The sequence below is a fragment of the Lonchura striata genome, chromosome 21 (genome assembly GCF_050655825.1).
Source record: "Lonchura striata isolate lonStrDom1 chromosome 21, ASM5065582v1, whole genome shotgun sequence".
Taxonomy (NCBI): Eukaryota; Metazoa; Chordata; class Aves; order Passeriformes; family Estrildidae; genus Lonchura; species Lonchura striata.
In genome coordinates this window covers 8324283-8342476 of record NC_140723.1, presented here as the reverse complement: position 1 = coordinate 8342476, position 18194 = coordinate 8324283, and the positions used below count along the sequence as shown (strand labels likewise).

General features: G+C 48.5%; 1 protein-coding gene across 6 annotated transcripts in view; it reads left to right on the top strand.

Annotated features, from left to right (window-relative positions):
- Positions 1–575: 575 nt before the first annotated feature.
- The window catches only part of UBR4 (ubiquitin protein ligase E3 component n-recognin 4), an 88682-nt gene continuing 71063 nt past the window's right edge, over positions 576–18194 (top strand). For all 6 annotated transcript variants that reach the window (XM_077788202.2, XM_085559027.1, XM_077788201.2 and 3 more), the window contains exons 1-25: positions 576–745; positions 5579–5676; positions 6515–6618; positions 7257–7386; positions 7492–7631; positions 7973–8075; positions 8607–8748; positions 8836–8960; positions 9654–9778; positions 9990–10049; positions 10178–10368; positions 10604–10703; positions 10821–10958; positions 11462–11579; positions 11995–12182; positions 12629–12788; positions 12915–13000; positions 13975–14144; positions 14770–15052; positions 15655–15787; positions 16210–16289; positions 16765–16893; positions 17347–17529; positions 17699–17821; positions 17903–18132. In XM_077788202.2, the coding sequence (XP_077644328.1) occupies positions 615–745; positions 5579–5676; positions 6515–6618; positions 7257–7386; positions 7492–7631; positions 7973–8075; positions 8607–8748; positions 8836–8960; positions 9654–9778; positions 9990–10049; positions 10178–10368; positions 10604–10703; positions 10821–10958; positions 11462–11579; positions 11995–12182; positions 12629–12788; positions 12915–13000; positions 13975–14144; positions 14770–15052; positions 15655–15787; positions 16210–16289; positions 16765–16893; positions 17347–17529; positions 17699–17821; positions 17903–18132 (3470 nt within the window). In that variant the 5' untranslated portion in view covers positions 576–614. The remainder of the gene's footprint in view (positions 746–5578; positions 5677–6514; positions 6619–7256; positions 7387–7491; positions 7632–7972; positions 8076–8606; positions 8749–8835; positions 8961–9653; positions 9779–9989; positions 10050–10177; positions 10369–10603; positions 10704–10820; positions 10959–11461; positions 11580–11994; positions 12183–12628; positions 12789–12914; positions 13001–13974; positions 14145–14769; positions 15053–15654; positions 15788–16209; positions 16290–16764; positions 16894–17346; positions 17530–17698; positions 17822–17902; positions 18133–18194) is intronic.

Here is an 18194-nt window from a genome sequence, read left to right as displayed (position 1 = left end):
GGCTATTTAAGGGGCTTGGGAACTGTTTAAATGGGTTGGGGGGGCTATTTAGGTGGTTTTTAGGGGGTTACTTTGGTGATTTTGCAGTGCTGTTTGGGTGGGTTTTTTGGGGCTGTTTAGGTGGAGGGTTGGGGCTGTTTAAGGGGTCTTGGGGGGGGCATTAAAGTGTTTTTTGGGGACCAGTGAGGTGGGTTTTGGGGCTAAGTGGTTTTATGGAGTTGTTTCAGTGGATTTTGAGCTACTTAAGTGGGATTTTTTTTTGTATTTACGTGGGGGGGTTGTTTCCTTATTTAAGCGTTTCGGGGGACTCTTGAAGCGGGTATTTTTTTCGTTGTTCAGTGTTTTTGGGGTATTTTTTGATGATTCCCCGGCCGCTCCGAGCCCTCCCTGCCCCGGGGCGGCCGCGGGGGGGCGGGACGCGCGCACGGCGCATGCGCGGCCGCCGCCCCGCCTTCCCCCGCGCTGCGCGCGCGCCGCGCGCCAAAGTTGCTGACTCACGCAGTGCGCACGCGCCCGCGCCGCGGGCCAATGGGGCGGCGCGACGTTGCGCGGTCGCCGCCCCGCCGGCAGGGGGCGCTGTGCGCGCCGCGGCCCCCGGCCCAGCGCAGCCCAAGATGGCGGCGGGCGGCGCGGGGGCCGCGGCCGGGCCCGGCTGGGACGTGGCCGTGCGGCCGCTGCTCTCCGCCTCCTACTCGGCCTTTGACATGAAGGAGCTGCCACAGCTGCTCGCCTCGGTCATCGAGAGGTGAGGGAGCGCGGGCGGGGGCTGCTGCCTCTCGGCGTCGCCCGCTGAGGGGCAGCGCTGGGGGTGCCGCTGCGGGAGCGGCTGAGGGGCGGCTGAGGTGGGGCCCGGCTGCGTGCGAGGGGCTCGGTGCCCGGGGCCGGGCTCGGTGCCCGGTGTCCGGCAGGGCAGGCGGCGGGGCTGCGGCTGCCCGGGCAGAGCCCCAGCTCCGTGCCCGGCTCCTCCCGTTGTCCCGGGGCCGGAGCTCTCGGAGGTGCCCTCGGGCCCCATAACGGGCTGAGGGTGCTCGCCCGGCCGCAGCACCTCGGACAGGCGCCCGCCGAGAGGCTTCGGGACTGTTCTTGTGGTTTTGCTTTTGTCCAGGCGTGTCACAGTTCGCCCGGTTGGGCCGTGGGAAATGTTGTCTCACCGGGCTCTGGGGGACCAGACTTCCCTCTAAGTCGTTATCACTGCAGTGCTTCTCCTCTTTTAAGTCGAAATAAAGCAGAACCAAATCAAACCTGCCTTGTCTTAACCACACAGGTTGGAGTCAGAGCATGAAAGTACCCACTGCAGCTACTTAATTCAACTTGCAGCTTGTTTTATGATCTAAAACTCGAGATGTGAATGCCACAAACATCATGCTCAGTCACAGAGATATAACCCCGGCCACAATAAGTTGTTAGGAAACATAAAATAAAGAGTGCACTGAGGACAGTGATAAAATAAAGCCCTGTGGTGTTTTGTTTAATGTAGAATGGCTGAGTGTGCAGTGGATGCTTCAGATTCAAAGAGTTAATCAGAGGAGTTCAGTGCCTGCAGGGACAGAGCAGCTGTTCCCCCGGGAGCTGCACCCTCGGTGTTGATGGGTTTGGGCGGTTCTTTGGCCACTCTTTGTTTTAGGGACCATTCCAGTGTCACTTTTCCCCGAGCAGCCCTGCTGTCCCTGTGCCTAAAGTTCATTAGTGGAGTATTCCATCAGCGTATCCCAGGGAGACTCGAGTGGATCCACTTGAGTTCTGGGAGAGGGCTTTTTCCTCCTTTAGAGGCAACGTTGGTTCTGTTTTCCACTTGAGACAGCAGGTTGTTTCCTTCCAGCAGCACTGCCTGGGGTTGGAGCTGTGTGTCTGGTGGTCTGGCAGGACTTCAGCTTGTGCAGGATGGTATTTTTTGTTTCATGCCTTGGTGTGGTGTGCTAAATGACAAAAGGAATAAATACAACTTGTTTGTGTCTGGAGCTGTGCTCTTCTGTGCTGGACAAGAATCTGTCTTTAGATTTCTCACAGAAAATCTTTTATGTGTTCAAGTTATTTTTAGGAGGCAGTTGTTAAGCTCTTGACGGTGTCAGCCAACCCCAAAGTGTCTGGATTTCCCCTGAAATAAACTTGGTGAAATAACAGTGAAATCACCAGTATTTTTCTTCTCAAAATAAAACAATAAACTCCTTTTTTAACTACTGTGGTATTTCATTTATAACTTTAGGCATCATCAGGATACCAGTATTCCTCTGTTAGCAGGTGTCTTTGTGAATTGACAGAAACTAGGCCTTTATTTGACATAAATGATGGAATGCTGGCTTGGAAAGGTGCAGCTGGAGGCCAATTTCAGGTCTGTGAAGTCTCTCTGGGCTGGTTTTTGGGAAGGGGTTTCCACAGGGAGAGCTGCACCTGGAGCAGTGCCTTCCCCAGGAGGAGACTGCTCTGTGCCCACTGTCCCCAGGCCAGGCTGTGTTTGGGGGTGTCAGCAGTGGGGACAGGCTGTGTTTGGGGTGTCAGGGTGGGGCCAGGCTGTGTTTGGGGGTGTCAGGGTGGGGACAGGCTGTGTTTGGGGTGTCAGGGTGGGGACAGGCTGTGTTTGGGGTGTCAGCACTGGGGACAGGCTGTGTTTGGGGTGTCAGCTTTGGGGACAGGCTGTGTTTGGGGTGTCAGGGTGGGGACAGGCTGTGTTTGGGGTGTCAGCAGGGGAGACAGGCTGTGTTTGGGGTGTCAGCAGTGGGGCCAGGCTGTGTTTGGGGTGTCAGCAGGGGAGACAGGCTGTGTCTGGGGGTGTCAGCAGTGGGGCCAGGCTGTGTTTGGGGACAGGCTGTGTTTGAGGTGTCAGCTTTGGGGACAGGCTGTGTTTGGGGTGTCAGCAGGGGAGACAGGCTGTGTCTGGGGGTGTCAGCAGTGGGGCCAGGCTGTGTTTGGGGACAGGCTGTGTTTGGGGGTGTCAGCAGGGGGGACAGGCTGTGTTTGGGGTGTCAGGGTGGGGCCAGGCTGTGTTTGAGGTGTCAGCTTTGGGGACAGGCTGTGTTTGGGGTGTCAGCAGTGGGGCCAAGCTGTGTTTGGGGGTGTCAGCTTTGGGGACAGGCTGTGTTTGGGGTGTCAGGGTGGGGACAGGCTGTGTTTGGGGTGTCAGCAGGGGAGACAGGCTGTGTTTGGGGTGTCAGCAGTGGGGCCAGGCTGTGTTTGGGGTGTCAGCAGGGGAGACAGGCTGTGTCTGGGGGTGTCAGCAGTGGGGCCAGGCTGTGTTTGGGGACAGGCTGTGTTTGAGGTGTCAGCTTTGGGGACAGGCTGTGTTTGGGGTGTCAGCAGGGGAGACAGGCTGTGTCTGGGGGTGTCAGCAGTGGGGCCAGGCTGTGTTTGGGGACAGGCTGTGTTTGGGGGTGTCAGCAGGGGGGACAGGCTGTGTTTGGGGGTGTCAGCAGGGGGGACAGGCTGTGTTTGGGGTGTCAGCAGGGGAGACAGGCTGTGTCTGGGGGTGTCAGCAGTGGGGCCAGGCTGTGTTTGGGGACAGGCTGTGTTTGGGGTGTCAGCAGGGGGGACAGGCTGTGTCTGGGGACAGGCTGTGTTTGGGGTTGGTCAGGACTGGGGACAGGCTGTGTTTGGGGACAGGCTGTGTTTGGGGGTGTCAGCAGTGGGGACAGGCTGTGTTTGGGGTTGGTCAGGACTGGGGATGGGCTGTGTTTGGGGGTGTCAGCAGTGGGGACAGGCCATGTTTGGGGTGTCAGCAGGGGGGCTAGGCTGTGTTTGTGGGTGTCAGCACTGGGGAGCAGAGCTGAGGCAGGGGCTGTGTTTGGTGCTGATTAACGTGTACAGTGACTCTGAGACTTCTCTCAGCCTCAGCAATGAGCTTCCCTGGGAAGCAAAACCCCTCTAAGCTATAAAGCACACTACAAAGGCTGAAAAGTCATTATTAAAGCTCACCGTGTGCTCAGAATAACACTCTGGCACATCCCAGATGGAACTGTTATCTTCTGTCCATGGTTATTTGCAAGGATTGATGATGACTTGAATGTTGCCTTCCTCTTTGCATTATCATAACATCCACAGTGTGTTTAAGTGAAGCTCAAGCCTCCCATTGCCCAATCCCTATCTCATGCTGGATTCTGCACCTCTGTGTTCTTTATACCCTGTGGGCACTCTGTGGTGCACAGCTTGACCTATGCAGTAATTTAGGAGCTGTCAGCCTCTCCTGTACTCTGTTATTCCCAAATTGTTCTAATTTGTTCTCTTAACAATGCTTACATACATCTACTGCTGCTGGCTTGGAGTTGGGCCTGAGAGGTAGGTGAGCAAAATTAATGTCTGAAAAGGAGAGAGCACAGACTGCTTTGCATGTTCAGTCTCTGGGCTTGTTCCTCACCAGAGCAGTTCTGGCAGGAGAGGGTGAGGTGAGGCCCGAGGTGTTGGAACTCGGTCGTGTGGCACTGTTGAATATATTCTTGTAAAGCCTGTCTCTTCATTTTCCATTTTTCTATTTGTATTTCAGCTTTTTAGGCAGACTAAATAAAACCTCAGACCTAGGAAATCAAGCTACAAAACTGACAAGTATTTCTCCCTGCTCGTTTTTGTGGAGAAATGGTTCTGTTCCAGAGTTGTTTCTGTTCTAGCTGCACCTCCTGTTACAGCTGGAAACTGGCTTAGGGTGCAAAGAGGGAAGGTGACTGGGCATGAACTGGGCTTTGTACAGGTCAGCAGGGAATGGTGAAATCGTGGTTGGAGCTGGGTACAGCCTGTGCCTGGGCTGCTGCCCTCTGCTCCCCACCTGCTCTCCAGGAATCACCTCTGGCCCAGAGGTGGAGAAGCCTGTCTGCGTTTGGAGAGACAGAGTGAGGCTGAGTCTAGTCATCTGTTCTACATCACTGCATGAAAACGTGAAAGGAAGTAAGCTGACTGTTTACGAGGCAGGCATGCACATCTCTTAGTCTTGTCACAGGAAAAATGAGAGCAGAAAGGAGGTGTGGAGGCAGAGCAGTTTGTGTTCTCAGTGTGTGTGCAGGTGGGGTGTGGTGGGACCACCTTTAAGGTGTCGCCTCTGCCACAACTGGCTGATCTCTGAGGCCAGTGAGTGTAGCTGAGAAGCATCAGGGACTCTGCCTTACCTGCCCAGATCCCTCCAGGTGGTGGTGGGTGCTGTGCCTGTGTGTGCTGTGGTTCTGCAGTTGCCTGCTTTGATTTGCAGACTTGCACAAGCTCCAGCTGCCTCGGTGCAGTGCTGGGAAGGGAATGCCTGTGCTCCAGGCCTGGCAAACCCTGCCAGCCTAGCAGAACACAGAGTCCAGGCTCTCTGGGCAGCTGAGTTTAGAACAACTTAAAGGTTAATGAGCCCCTGGCAGGGAGTGTGGCTGGTAGAGCCTGACCTGTTGATGCTGTGGAGGAGAAACACTGGCAGCACAATATTTCCTTACATTTCCTGTGCAGGCAGTGATGCCCACCGTGATCCGGCTGCTGCTGAGGGACTCAGTCCTGGGGACATGAGGGTTGTGTTCCCAGAGCTGTCACCTTGTCTTGCCCCTGTCACTGGACACATTGGGGTGCTGGGTGGTGCTGCTGCTGTGCTGGGTCTGGCTGACCTCTGTGCCCTTCTCCATTGCAGTGAATCTGAGATCCTGCACCACGACAAGCAGTACGAGCCTTTTTACTCCTCCTTCGTTGCACTTTCCACACACTACATCACTACTGTGTGTGGTCTCAGTAAGTGTTCCTTTGCTTCTCTTGCTCCTGTGTAATGACTGGATGCAGTAAAAGTAAATCAGAACTGTTGATTTGTGTATTTGTTTTTTGCCTTCTTGCTGAATCAGACTTTAGGGCCAGCGTTGCTGGCTTTTGTTCCATGAAATGTCAGCTCTGATGGAAAGGGAAGCTTGTTGATGGGAGTATTTGGCCACCAAGTACTGGACAGCGTTGCCTTTTTGGCTGCTTATTCATTGACCTGATTTAATTTTTGGTCAAGTGTTTAAATCAGTGTTCAGGATTTTTAGATTATCCTTCAGCAGTTAGAACACTGCTGTTCCTGGAAAAGTTGGGAATGGGGCTTGGAGCATCCTGATCTAGTGGAAGGTGCCCCTGGCCATGGCAGGGAGTGGAACAAGATGGGATTTAAAGATTTAAGGTCCCTTCCAACCCAAACCGTTCAGGGCTTCTATAGTTACATTACTGTGTTGGAGTTAATGATCAAAACATTGTGACTCAAAATATTTTCTGGTTTTTTGGCTGACAATTTAGCAATTTCAACAAAAAAACAGGCTTTGTGAACTTGTTTCATGTTCTTCAGAGCTTCTGTCAGCATTAAATAATGTTACTGGGGAAACTGCTTTATCTGTCTGAATTCCCCTGTCTGGCAGAAGGAATTATCCTCACTTTGCTGACATTTCTTGGGTTACATTGTAATGAGACTGAGTTTATATTGCATCTGTGTTAGGCAGGAGAGATTGAGTGTGTACCCACACTGCAGAGCATCCTGCTGTATTGACAGCATTGGGAGCTTATTATTTTAAAACTTATTCTGAGTAAAGGGATGTGCTTTTTTCAGTACCCAGAAACCAGTTGCAGTCAGTGGCAGCTGCGTGTAAAGTCCTGATTGAATTCTCCCTGCTGCGCCTTGAGAACCCAGACGAAGCATGTGCTGTTTCACAGGTGAGCACAGGTTTGGACCTCCTGGGCCAGCCTCAGTGTGAGAATGGACTTTGGGCTCTAATTCTGAAATACCTGCTCTAATGTTGAATGCATAAAGCAAAATCAATTAAACTCTTAACATATTTAACACATACACTTTGGTAGACTCTGATTCCTGCTGAATCTTCCCTTTGCATTCTATACTCAAAATCAAAGCTTGCTCACAACTTGAAACAAAGATGACCTGAAGCCTTGGTTAATTCAGTTTGACTCCTACACTCTGGTTTGGTTTTGTGCAACGACCTGGATCACAGATATCTGTTGAGTTTTTAAAGATGTTTTCTGGCCTGATTGTGTTTCTGTCTTGTCAAAGAGGGAAAGTCTGTGAGGAGTGTTCCCATAATGTGGTGTGTCACAGCAGAGAGAGCTTTTCCAGGTGTTTTCCATAGGAAGCACAGGCAGTGTCAGTGACCTGGATTACCTGCAGTCAGGGATGTGTCTCGATCCTCAGGGGAGATCAGAGTGGCTCAGAGCTGTTGCAGTGGCCCCACCAGCTGAAGTTGCATTATTCTTAATCCATCTGCTTAGAGTAAATGTTATGGAGGAGGGATTGGAATCAAGAGAATTTAAATGGTACTTGATGTCTCTGTTTTCTGTAGAAACACCTCATTCTGCTGATCAAGGGGCTGTGCACGGGCTGCAGCCGCCTGGACCGCACAGAAATCATCACCTTCACAGCGATGATGAAATCTGCCAAGCTGCCTCAGACTGTCAAAACCCTCTCTGATGGTAGGGAGGGGCTTCAGCTGTCTGTGTTTCACTGCAACACGGGAGTTAGGCACAGAAAATCTGAAGTTTGCTGTCTGAAATGGGGCTTTGTTGTTTTCCCTGCAGTTGAGGACCAGAAGGAATTGGCCTCCCCAGTGAGCCCAGAGCTGAGACAGAAGGAAGTGCAGATGAATTTCCTCAACCAATTGACATCAGTCTTTAACCCCAGAGTCTCATCATCACCATCAATCACAACAGAGACACAGGTAAAAAAAACTCTAGAACAGAAACAGTCTGAATTTCAATATTATTAACCCAGTGCAGGGAAGGACAGAGGGCTCCAAGTGGTACTTTTCCATACAGATGTAAAGAGAACCTTTCTTATGTACATAAATCCTGCTTGCATGAGATAAATGGCAAACAACCAAATACTGTTTGTGCTACATTGGCAATACTGGATTTGTTTCCTTATGGAATGCAATGTTCAGTGACATCCATTACTATTTGGCGTTGTGCTGCTGATGCACCTTGTTTCTGTGTACAGACTTAGAGAAATACTGTGTATTTTTAGTGCCTTCATAATATATTTAGTATGTGCTTGCTTTAGGTGGAAGGAGAGAATGAGGATCAAGCTGGCACAGATCAAACCTCTGCAACAAAGACCAAGAGCATATTCATTGCTCAGAATGTGGCCAGCCTGCAAGAACTTGGTGAGAATCAGCTTTCTTGCTTGGGCACAAAAAAGTACTGGAAAAATTTCTCTCCAGTGTTACATCTCACAGTTCTGAGTGGGAAGAAACTCTCTGACCTAAAGGGTTCCCTGAGTTGCCTGGTCAGTCACCATGGGAGGTTGTGGCTGGAATGGAGTTTTTATTGCAGAGATGAGTTCAGTGTATTTGTGTTTGGAGGGGTAAATTAGGTGGACAGTATGAAATACCTTATGGGATGGATTGTTGAGTAGATGTGGATTAGAGTCACAGGCTTGTTAGTGTTGGAAGAGACCTTTGGGATCATCGAGTCCCACCAGCTGGACCTGGTGTGTCCTATAACATGGACACAGAGCCTTGTGAGCCCTGTTTACAAGTGTGGGCTGCAGACTTCAGCAGCTGCTGTTGTAGAGTACTCTTTATCCTATTGCCTCATCGCCGATGGCGTTTTCTCACCACCAAGAGCAATTAAGTCAATGACTGAGGGCCGTTAGGGCTGAAGGGGTGACACAGCCCTGCCGCTGTGGTTGGCAGGTGGCTCCGAGAAGCTGCTGCGCGTGTGCCTGAACCTGCCGTACTTCCTGCGCTACATCAACCGCTTCCAGGACGCCGTGTCCGCCAACTCCTTCTTCATCATGCCGGCCACCGTGGCCGACGCCACGGCCGTGCGCAACGGGTCAGTGCCAGCCCTGCCTGGGGCACCCCGTGTGCCTGGGGGGGGTCGCTGTGCCTGGCCAGTGCTCACTGTGTGTCCTGCCCGCAGGTTCCACTCGCTGGTGATCGATGTCACCATGGCTCTGGATACTCTGTCCCTGCCCGTGCTGGAGCCCCTGACGCCCACACGTCTCCAGGATGTGACTGTTCTTGCTCTCAGCTGTCTCTATGCAGGTGAGTGGATCTCCAGTCGTTTTTTGGAGCTTTTGGCTGTGCTTTGTTACCTGCATGTTTGAAGCTCAGCCCACAGGTAGCCTTTATTTCTCATGAATTTGAAGCTCTGCAGCACACTGTGGTGATCGGGTTAATATTGAAATTGTTACTGATATGTTCTGCCACTGTTCCTGTCAGTAGCTAAGAAATGACTGATAGAATGACTGTTCCTGTCAGTATCTAAGAAAGACTGACTCAACATTTTCTTAACAGCCTGTAATTTCTGCTCTTTCTTTTTATATTCACAGCATAATTCATTTTTACTTTAGGCTTCAGCTTAATTTGTCATAGCCCCAAATCAGCCTTGTTTTCCAGGAGTGGTTTAAGCACACCAGAATCCTGGGTGTTTAATTGGTATGGGGGAGACTTGAAGGAGATGTGGCACTCGAGTCTTAAGATTGTCTTAAAAATGGTATTGAATTACATGGTGAAACATTACCTCCTTTATCTGCCCCCATGTGTTTCTGTAGGGTAAAACTTCACTCTTTTGAGGGTACTAAAGATTTTTTAATCTTTCTCTGTAATATTGAGCATTCCTACTCCATCAAGTTGATGGACACATTTGATAGCACTTGTCTTAATGTGCTAAATAGGAACATTTTGTCCCAAGACTGGCTCTTCCTAAGAATGTCCCTTGCACTTGTTTTCCCTGAGGTGTGAGCGTGGCCACCTGCATGGCCATCCTGCACGTGGGCAGCACCCAACAGGTACGAACCGGGTCAACGAGCTCCAAAGAAGAAGATTATGAAAACGATGCTGCTACTATTGTACAGAAATGTGTAAGTAGATGACAGAGCATTCATTGTTCTCCTCCTCAGCAAGTGAAGAGCACAGAATTTATATTTATTTGCATTGCAATACACAGTTATGATTTCGGGACATAGCCATTGCTGGTAAAGGGGTAGAGGGTAAAATACAATTGCATTTGGAGTTTTTATTTTTGTTGCTGTCTGGTGGAGTGCCTTACTATGGTTTTGGCTTTATTTACAGCTTGAAATCTATGAAATGATTGGACAAGCCATCAGCAATTCACGCCGTGCAGGGGGGGAGGTAAGATTTCCATCTCAGGAAGCTTTTTCATCCTTTTTCTGCTGTTGTACTTTGGCATTTGGATTGACGGTGTTTTGTCTTTTTGGTGCTTTTTTCTCCCCGCTTCCCCACGACTTTTGGCACGATAGCATTATCAGAACTTCCAGCTGCTCGGGGCTTGGTGTTTGCTGAACAGCCTCTTCCTCATCTTGAACCTCAGCCCCACAGCCTTGGCTGATAAGGGGAAGGAGAAGGATCCCTTGGCTGCTCTTCGTGTCAGAGACATCATCGCTCGCACCAAGGAGGGCGTGGGGTCTCCCAAGCTGGGACCTGGGAAAGGGTAGGTGGCAGCCCTGCAGGAAGCATTGTCCAGGGGTCTGACCAGCCCCAGCAAGCACCTACTGCAGGGTCTTGTTGGTCTCATGAAATTTTATCTCTATTTGCAATTCAAGTCCCGAGTCTTGGAAAGAAGAAAAATTGTTGTGTCCAGTTTAGCAAAGCAGTCACTTTATTGAATATTTATTTATTTATTATTTTCCCCTTGAAATTACATTCTTTCCTTTCTGTTTCTGCAGGCATCAAGGGTTTGGGGTGCTGTCAGTAGTGCTGGCAAATCATGCCATCAAATTGCTGTCATCTCTTTTCCAAGATCTGCAGGTGGAGGCGTTGCACAAGGTATGCAGGTAGCACAGACATTGTCCTGAGACATTCTGCCTTCTGCACTGATGCACACTTGGAATTCTCCTGCCAATTTCTTTTTCCTTCAATTCAATTTGAAATTCTGTCCTCCAGGGCTGGGAGAGCGATGGCCCTCCAGCAGTGCTGGATATCATGGCTCAGAGCACATCCATCCAGAGGATCCAGCGGCTCATAGACTCTGTGCCACTCACTAATCTGCTGCTGACTCTGCTCTCCACTTCCTACAGAAAGGTAGGACCTAGCACACAGCTAGAGAACTTCTGGAGCTGAGCCACTCCAATGGTCAGCACTTAACAAACTGGGGCTGTGCTGAGAGCATACAATTCTTCTTGCAAAAGTCATCAGCCAGAGCCTTCTTCTTTCCTCTTTTCAGAGATGTAAATTTGACAAACTTGTGCTAATGGAAATGCACTTTTTTTGTAAGTTCAGTGGTACTTGTGATTTTAGTGGGAAGATGAGAAGGCTGCATGGGTAGCAGATGATTTTGTATTAAAACTGTTATTTCAAGTGTTGCTGACAAGCTTGGCATGGATTGTTTATTTTCAACCATCCTGTGTATTTTTAGTGCAACTTAAGCCTTGAAAAACTCTTAATAAACTAGTTGAGATAAATTTGCTAGAAGAAAATTTAAAAGTGTGAGGAAGTTACTCTTATTTTCAAATTACTATCTTTCTAAATCCTATCTTTTAGGATTATTATAACCCTAAAATGTTCCTGGTTGTGCTGTTCTTTAGGCCTGTGTCCTGCAGCGCCAGAGGAAGGGCTCCATGAGCAGCGATGCCAGTGCCTCCACTGACTCCAACACTTACTATGAGGATGACTTTAGCAGCACTGAGGAGGACAGCAGCCAAGGTAGTAGAGTTTGCAGCAGCTCAGGATTTTACACTGCTTTTCACATTTAATGGAAACCTGGCTACTTGTGCTGTTGCCTTCTCAGACTATGACTTGTAACACTGAAAATACAGAGCAGTTTGTAAGGTCTGTGTGGCAGAAGTAGTGCTGACTACACTCTTTTGTGTACCCTGAAGCCTGAGTGGCTGGGATTTGACAGTATTTGCTTAAGAGGAGAGTGGAAATAATTCTTTGTGCACATTCTTGCTGAACCTCTGTGAAAGGGCTTTGCCTTGTGATTTGGACAGAAGAAATGAAGATAGCAGACTTAAGGCTGCTCAGTGAAATTTTGTTTTAGGCCTTTCTCAGGCTGGGTAGTTTTGTGAGACATTTGCTTATAACAGTATGTGTTTGTTGTTCCTGCTCTGTGTGCTAGATGACGACAGTGAGCCAATCCTGGGGCAATGGTTTGAAGAGACAATCTCTCCCAGCAAGGAGAAAGTGGCCCCACCACCACCCCCTCCACCCCCTCCTTTGGAGAGCTCACCGAGGGTGAAGAGCCCCAACAAGCAGAGTGCTGGGGAGAACGGGAACATCTTGGCCAGCCGCAAGGACCCCGAGCTGGTACGGCCAGAGCTTGGCCCCGGGAGCTGGGGGGGCTGGGGCAGGCACTGCTGGGCTGTGGCACCGTGCTGCTGCCAGGGACAGCTGTGCTGGAAACAGCAAGTGGGTCTGGTCCTCCCTCCCCTCCCCTCCCTTCCCCTCCCCTCCCGCTGCAAGTGACATGATTTGCTGATAGAATGCTTTTAGCTCAACTCCATTGGGTAAAGATAAAAATAAGTACTGCAGTGGAGAAGTTGGAGGCCTCCAACCGTCTCAGAGAGTTCTGGAATCAGTCCTGGGCCAGACCACAGTGCAGGGAGCTGGATTACCATGAGTGCACCTTTCCTCCACTGCAGGGAGGTGTGAGGTTTAAGGGACTTGATTTATTTTGGTGGTGGTTTAGTTTTTGTTTAATGTTGTCCCTCTGCTTTTGTTGTTTCTATAGTGTGTTTCTCTTTTCTTTTCAGTTTTTGAGCCTAGCTTCAAACATTTTGAACTTTATCACTTCTTCTATGCTGAACTCCAGGAATAACTTCATTCGCAACTACCTGAGCGTGTCCCTGTCGGAGCAGCACATGGCCACGCTGGCGAGCATCATCAAGGAGGTGGACAAGGATGGCCTGAAGGGTGAGTGAGCAAACCCCTCTGGCAGAGCTGTACAGCTCAGAGGTGTTTCTGCTTTTCAGTTTTGTGCCCAAGTTTTAAGTGCTGGAGAGCCAAGGTAGTAAGTGGCTCTTGATCCCTGTCTTACAGGCACGTCAGATGAGGAGTTTGCTGCTGCTCTGTATCACTTCAACCATTCCTTGGTAACCTCAGATCTTCAATCCCCCGCCCTGCAGGTGAGCTGGGATTGAATGCATAAATACCATGAAGAAGTGTTGGTGTCTGTTTATGCCTCTATATGAGTTCTCCACACCTTGAATAATGTGTTGGTTGTTCCATTTGGCCCTGAGTATATTTTGCAAAAAGAGGTTGGAATATTTTGAGTCCTGTGATTTAAATGACCTTTGCAGTCATCCAGCACAAAACATCCTGCACAGTGTAAACGTAACATTTACAGTTCAGACTAATCCACTGGACTTTGAAGATGATGAAAGCTGAGAAGGAAATGAGTTTGTGTATTTTGTCTTGGAGAGTTGCCTCTATCCATGAGTTTATCAAGAGACATTCCTACAGACTTGCTCTGCTGTCAGGACTGGTGCCAAAAGACCTTGGAATTTCTCAGGAGAAAATCAAATTAATCCTTTTGCTTTCATGTCCTAACTTTGTAGCCTCTAGGTTTCTATGCTGGGTCATGGGCTGACCTAACTTAACCCTGTCATGGAGGTTATGAACCTGCTTCACCCATCACTGAATCCAACTCCTATACTTCATGTTCTGTTTTCTGCTGTATTTAAAACACTGTTTGTTAATTTTTAAAAGCATTTGGACTTTTCATCCATCTGCCTTTTCATTACATTTAAAAAGAAGCAAATACTGCTGTGATCAGTCAAAGGGCTCATTTTGCTGATTCACAGATACTGAACACAGTAGTATAGTCTCTCCTGCTCTTGATATTGCAGTAAATGAGAAACTCATTAATGCCATTTTTTCTGCCTTGCTGTTAAGACTTTGTTGTGTTTAGGTGGTAAAGTGACAGCACTGAGTGTTTCTCAGTAGCTCTGCCCTGTATCTGAGACAGGAGAGCCATTGCTGTGTGAGCAGAGCTGAGAGTCCTGCTGTTTGTTGTCAACTGTATGTTCAGATGATACTTTTAATTAATTAAAGCATCAGACAGGACTTGCCTCTTTCCAACAAGCCTGTTTTATTCCAGAACACCCTTCTCCAGCAGCTGGGAGTTGCCCCTTTTTCTGAAGGTCCGTGGCCTCTCTACATCCACCCTCAAAGTTTGTCTGTGCTGTCCCGACTACTCTTGATTTGGCAGCATAAAGCCACTTCCCAGGGAGATCCTGATGTTCCAGAATGCCTTAAAGTCTGGGAAAGGTGAGATCATTTTATGTTAACTGGAAATCAGTCATCTCTTACCTCTCCATTTCCTGTCAAGTGAGAATTCTCTACCCCCAGCATTCCAAGTGTGTGTGTTCACTGATCTGGGATCCGTGGGGTGCTGGGGGGAGCAGAGAGTCATTCTGCTGTGCTGGGAAATCCTACACCCAGAGCCCAGCAAATGAGACCTGCACTCAGGAGTTGGGGAGGGAGGCTGAATTCCACCAAGACTGGCTGTAAAAAGGGAGGGAGGATCTCTTATTTTTCAGCAGGGTTCTGATAGGTCCTGTTAGAATGGTGCTGAGGTTGTACCTCTCTGCCATTACCTGGCTTTCACTGATAGGATTTAGGTGGTTTAAAGCTCTAATGAACAGGTTTGAATCACCCCTTCTCCATTTGAATGATTGTTCCTGTTTTCCACTAAATACATTTACCACTGATTTAATTTCTGTAGTTCTACTGCTCACACAGTCTCATCCTAATACAAAATGTTGTGAACATTTGTGAAATTGCCAGTATTAGGACAGTAAGCAGAAAAATATAATTATTTCTAGTTAAAGAGATTTTAAAGAGGGATCTAAGAGGAAAACTAAACTTGGCAAACTTCCTTTCCTGTTGCCAGGTTTGTGGGCACCCTGAAGCAAAATGCCTTGCAGGGGACTCTCCCCAGTGACACAGAAGATCTGAATGTGGAGCATCTCCAGCTGCTGCTGCTCATTTTCCACAATTTCTCGGAGAGGGGCCGCAGATCTGTCATGATGCTCTGTATCCAGACCATCGTGGAGCTGACAGCAAACATGGAGACCCAGCAGTGTTCTGTGCCTCTTACCGTGGCACGGCTGCTCCTGGTGTTTGACTACCTGCTCCACCAGTACTCCAAGGCCCCCATGTACCTGTTTGAACAGGTAAGGTTTTGACATCTGGGTATTTAATTGGTTACCCAGCAGGAATCTGTAATGGACAATCATTTGATGTGTTCTTTCCATGACTCCTGTGAGTAGATCGGTTTTGATGTTGTTACCAAACTTTGGAGTTCCAACGGATTATTAATTATGGCTGGCTCCTAGCAGCAGGTTCAGTTGGAGTGTCAATTCCTGGTGTGACTGGTGTCTTAATAAATCCTAGCAAGGACAGGATGATTGTCCTGCCATATCTTTAAAGTCCTGAGTATTTGGCTGTTGATTTCACAAATGCCTTTTGTACTTCCTTGATTTAGTGTTTGACTGTGGAGGTTTTTGGTGCTGTCCTCATTAATGGGAGAAGATGGTTCTTTGTGCCTGGCTTTTCCAGTTGTGGGAAGCTTGGCTGTGGATTTAAACTGCTCAGTCCAGAATAAAAACCATCAGGGAGGGCCCAGGGCTTCCCCCAGAAGAGTGGAATATTGTGTTTTGAATAGGACTGTTTCTGTTTTGTGTTTCTTTCTCTGTGGGATGGTATTTCCCCCCTACGCCTCAGTGACAAGGATGCCATGGGTGAGTTTTTGTTTGGTTGGTTTTTTTTAATTCAGGTACAATATAATTTGCTGACTCCACCCATTGGCTGGGTGAGTGGATCCCAGGACAGCAGCAGACGAACATCTGCCCCACTTTATCATGGCTTTAAAGAAGTGGAAGAAAACTGGACCAAACATTGTTCATCAGGTAAGAAAGAAAATACAAGAATTTTTTTATTGCAAGATTTGCTTTTATAAATAAATGAGAGCCTTTTCTGTGCCTTGGTTTGGGCATATTTTCCTGCTTTTAATGGCTATAGTTACAATAGGCAAAAATACATATAATAATGCAAGAATTGTTTTATGAAACAGAATTCAAAGTTCTCTTTAGGAGTATGTAACAAGTAATTAAAAATAAGTGTGTGTTTATTTTGCCAGGATTGTAGGAGTAGGAAAGCTGTGGCTGCCTATACCACAGGTTAGAGCACCTATAATGTGTCATGGAGCTGGCTTGGAATGTGGTAGTGGTCATGCAATGCAGCAGGTTGTGGGCATGGAGGAGAGGATATAACACAAGGTGGCCTGTTTTAACTGCCACTTTGACAGGTGTTTTTTGTTCTCACGTTCCAGACTCTGCTCCACAGCCCAGGTTCTACTGCATCCTGTCTCCAGAAGCTTCTGAGGATGATCTGAACCGTCTGGATAGCACGGTATGGCACTGCTGGTAGGGACTTCCTGGAGGGCCATGAGGGTTTGCCAAGTGCCAGGGAAAACACAAGAAGGAAAGACTTGATTAAAAAGAGGGACCAAGAATGTTTCACTAAGTGGAGAAGAGTGGCCAGATAAGATAACATGAGATTCCTTCTTACCCCTAGTTGGACGTCAGGGCAGTCACTGTGTGAAGTCTGTGAAGATCTTTTGTAGTACTTGCAGGAATCCTTAGGATTCAAAGATACATGGCATTGGAGTTGTTTTCTCATCACTTTGCTCCAGGTTCTCCCTGGATTTTGTTGCCATCAGTGTTATGGGCTCTCTCTCCTGCCTGCTCCTTATCTCCAGTCCATTGATCCTCAGTCCCAACAGAACTTCTCCCTCAAGTTTATTATGCAAGCTTTTGGCCTGTGGGTATTCTGAATCCTTAAAGAGCTTTTCAGAGCAGGGGTCCTGATTTCTCATCTCCTGCAGGTGTGTGAGGTCCTTTTCTCCAGGGCTGCGAAGTACGACGAGCTCTATGCAGCCCTCACCTCATTACTGGCTGCTGGCTCCCAGTTTGATACACTAAGGAGGAGGGAGAACAAAAATGTCACTGCACTGGTAAGACTGTCTTGATGCCTGTGTTGAGGAATAACAAGTTTTCAAGCTTAGTATTTTCAAGCAAAGTATTTAACTCTGAAGTATTTTGGACTGTGCTTGGAGTAACAAGGAACTTTAAAATCTCATAACTAACTGTAGTGTTTGTGGTGGCTGCACATCTCCTGAGCTTTTAAATCATGATGTGCCTCAGACTTGCTGTAAGTCCATGGTAATTTCAAGAGGTGTGGCTAGAACACAATTAAACAGGAGAAAATAGTATAATTTTTCCTTTTTCTTTTCTCCTGTGTTGCATATTTTATTGTTTAATAACAGACAGAAACTCAGTCCAGAATGTGTTCATCTGATTTGGCACATCTGCAGGAGTGTAGAGTCCCTGAAGAGATATTTCAGTAGCTGTTGTGATGGAGTCTGCAATCTTTCTGTACTAATTTTTCCAACTGTTCCTCTGTTTAGGAAGCCTGTGCCCTTCAATACTACTTCCTGATCCTGTGGCGGATCCTGGGGATTCTGCCTCCCTCCAAAAGCTACATGCACCATTTGGCCATGAACACCCCTGAGATGAGTGACTGTGACCTCCTGCACACCCTGCGCTGGTCTTCCCGCCTGCAGATCCCGTCCTACGTCGTGTGGATCAAGGTTCAGCCTCAGCTCCATTGGCGTGGGGGTGGTGACAGTGACAGTGCCGGTCCCTCCCTGCTGACTGCACGTGGGATTTGTGTTGAGGGGACTTGTGCCTGTCTTTTCTAAACTGGTTAATTGCAGAGCACTGTTCAAGTGTGATAGATCTGGGTTTTGGCATTTGTAGGATCACCTTATCAAGCAGGGCATGAAGGCTGAGCATGCTGCTCCTCTCATTGAACTGACCTCCAGCAAATGCATCTCAGTGAAGTACGACGTGGAAATAGCAGAGGAATACTTTGCTCGACAGGTGAGGTGTGGGAGTGCAGCTGGATATACAAACCTCTGCTTCTGTGGGATGATCTGCACTTACTGTTCCATCCATTTTCAGATCTCATCTTTCTGTGCTGTCGACTGCACGACCATTCTCCAGCTGCACGAAGTCCCCAGTTTACAGTCCATTTACACCCTTGATGCTGCCATCTCCAAGATCCAGGTTTCTCTAGATGAGCACTTTTCCAAGTCAGCTGCAGAAACTGACCCCCACAAGTCCTCAGAGATAACAAAGAACCTTCTCCCTGCTACGCTGCAGCTCATTGACACTTATGCTACTTTTACCAGGTACAGTCCTTGGGATTTCCAGCAAGAATACAATTTCCCGCTGTGCTTTGGTCTTTCTCTGC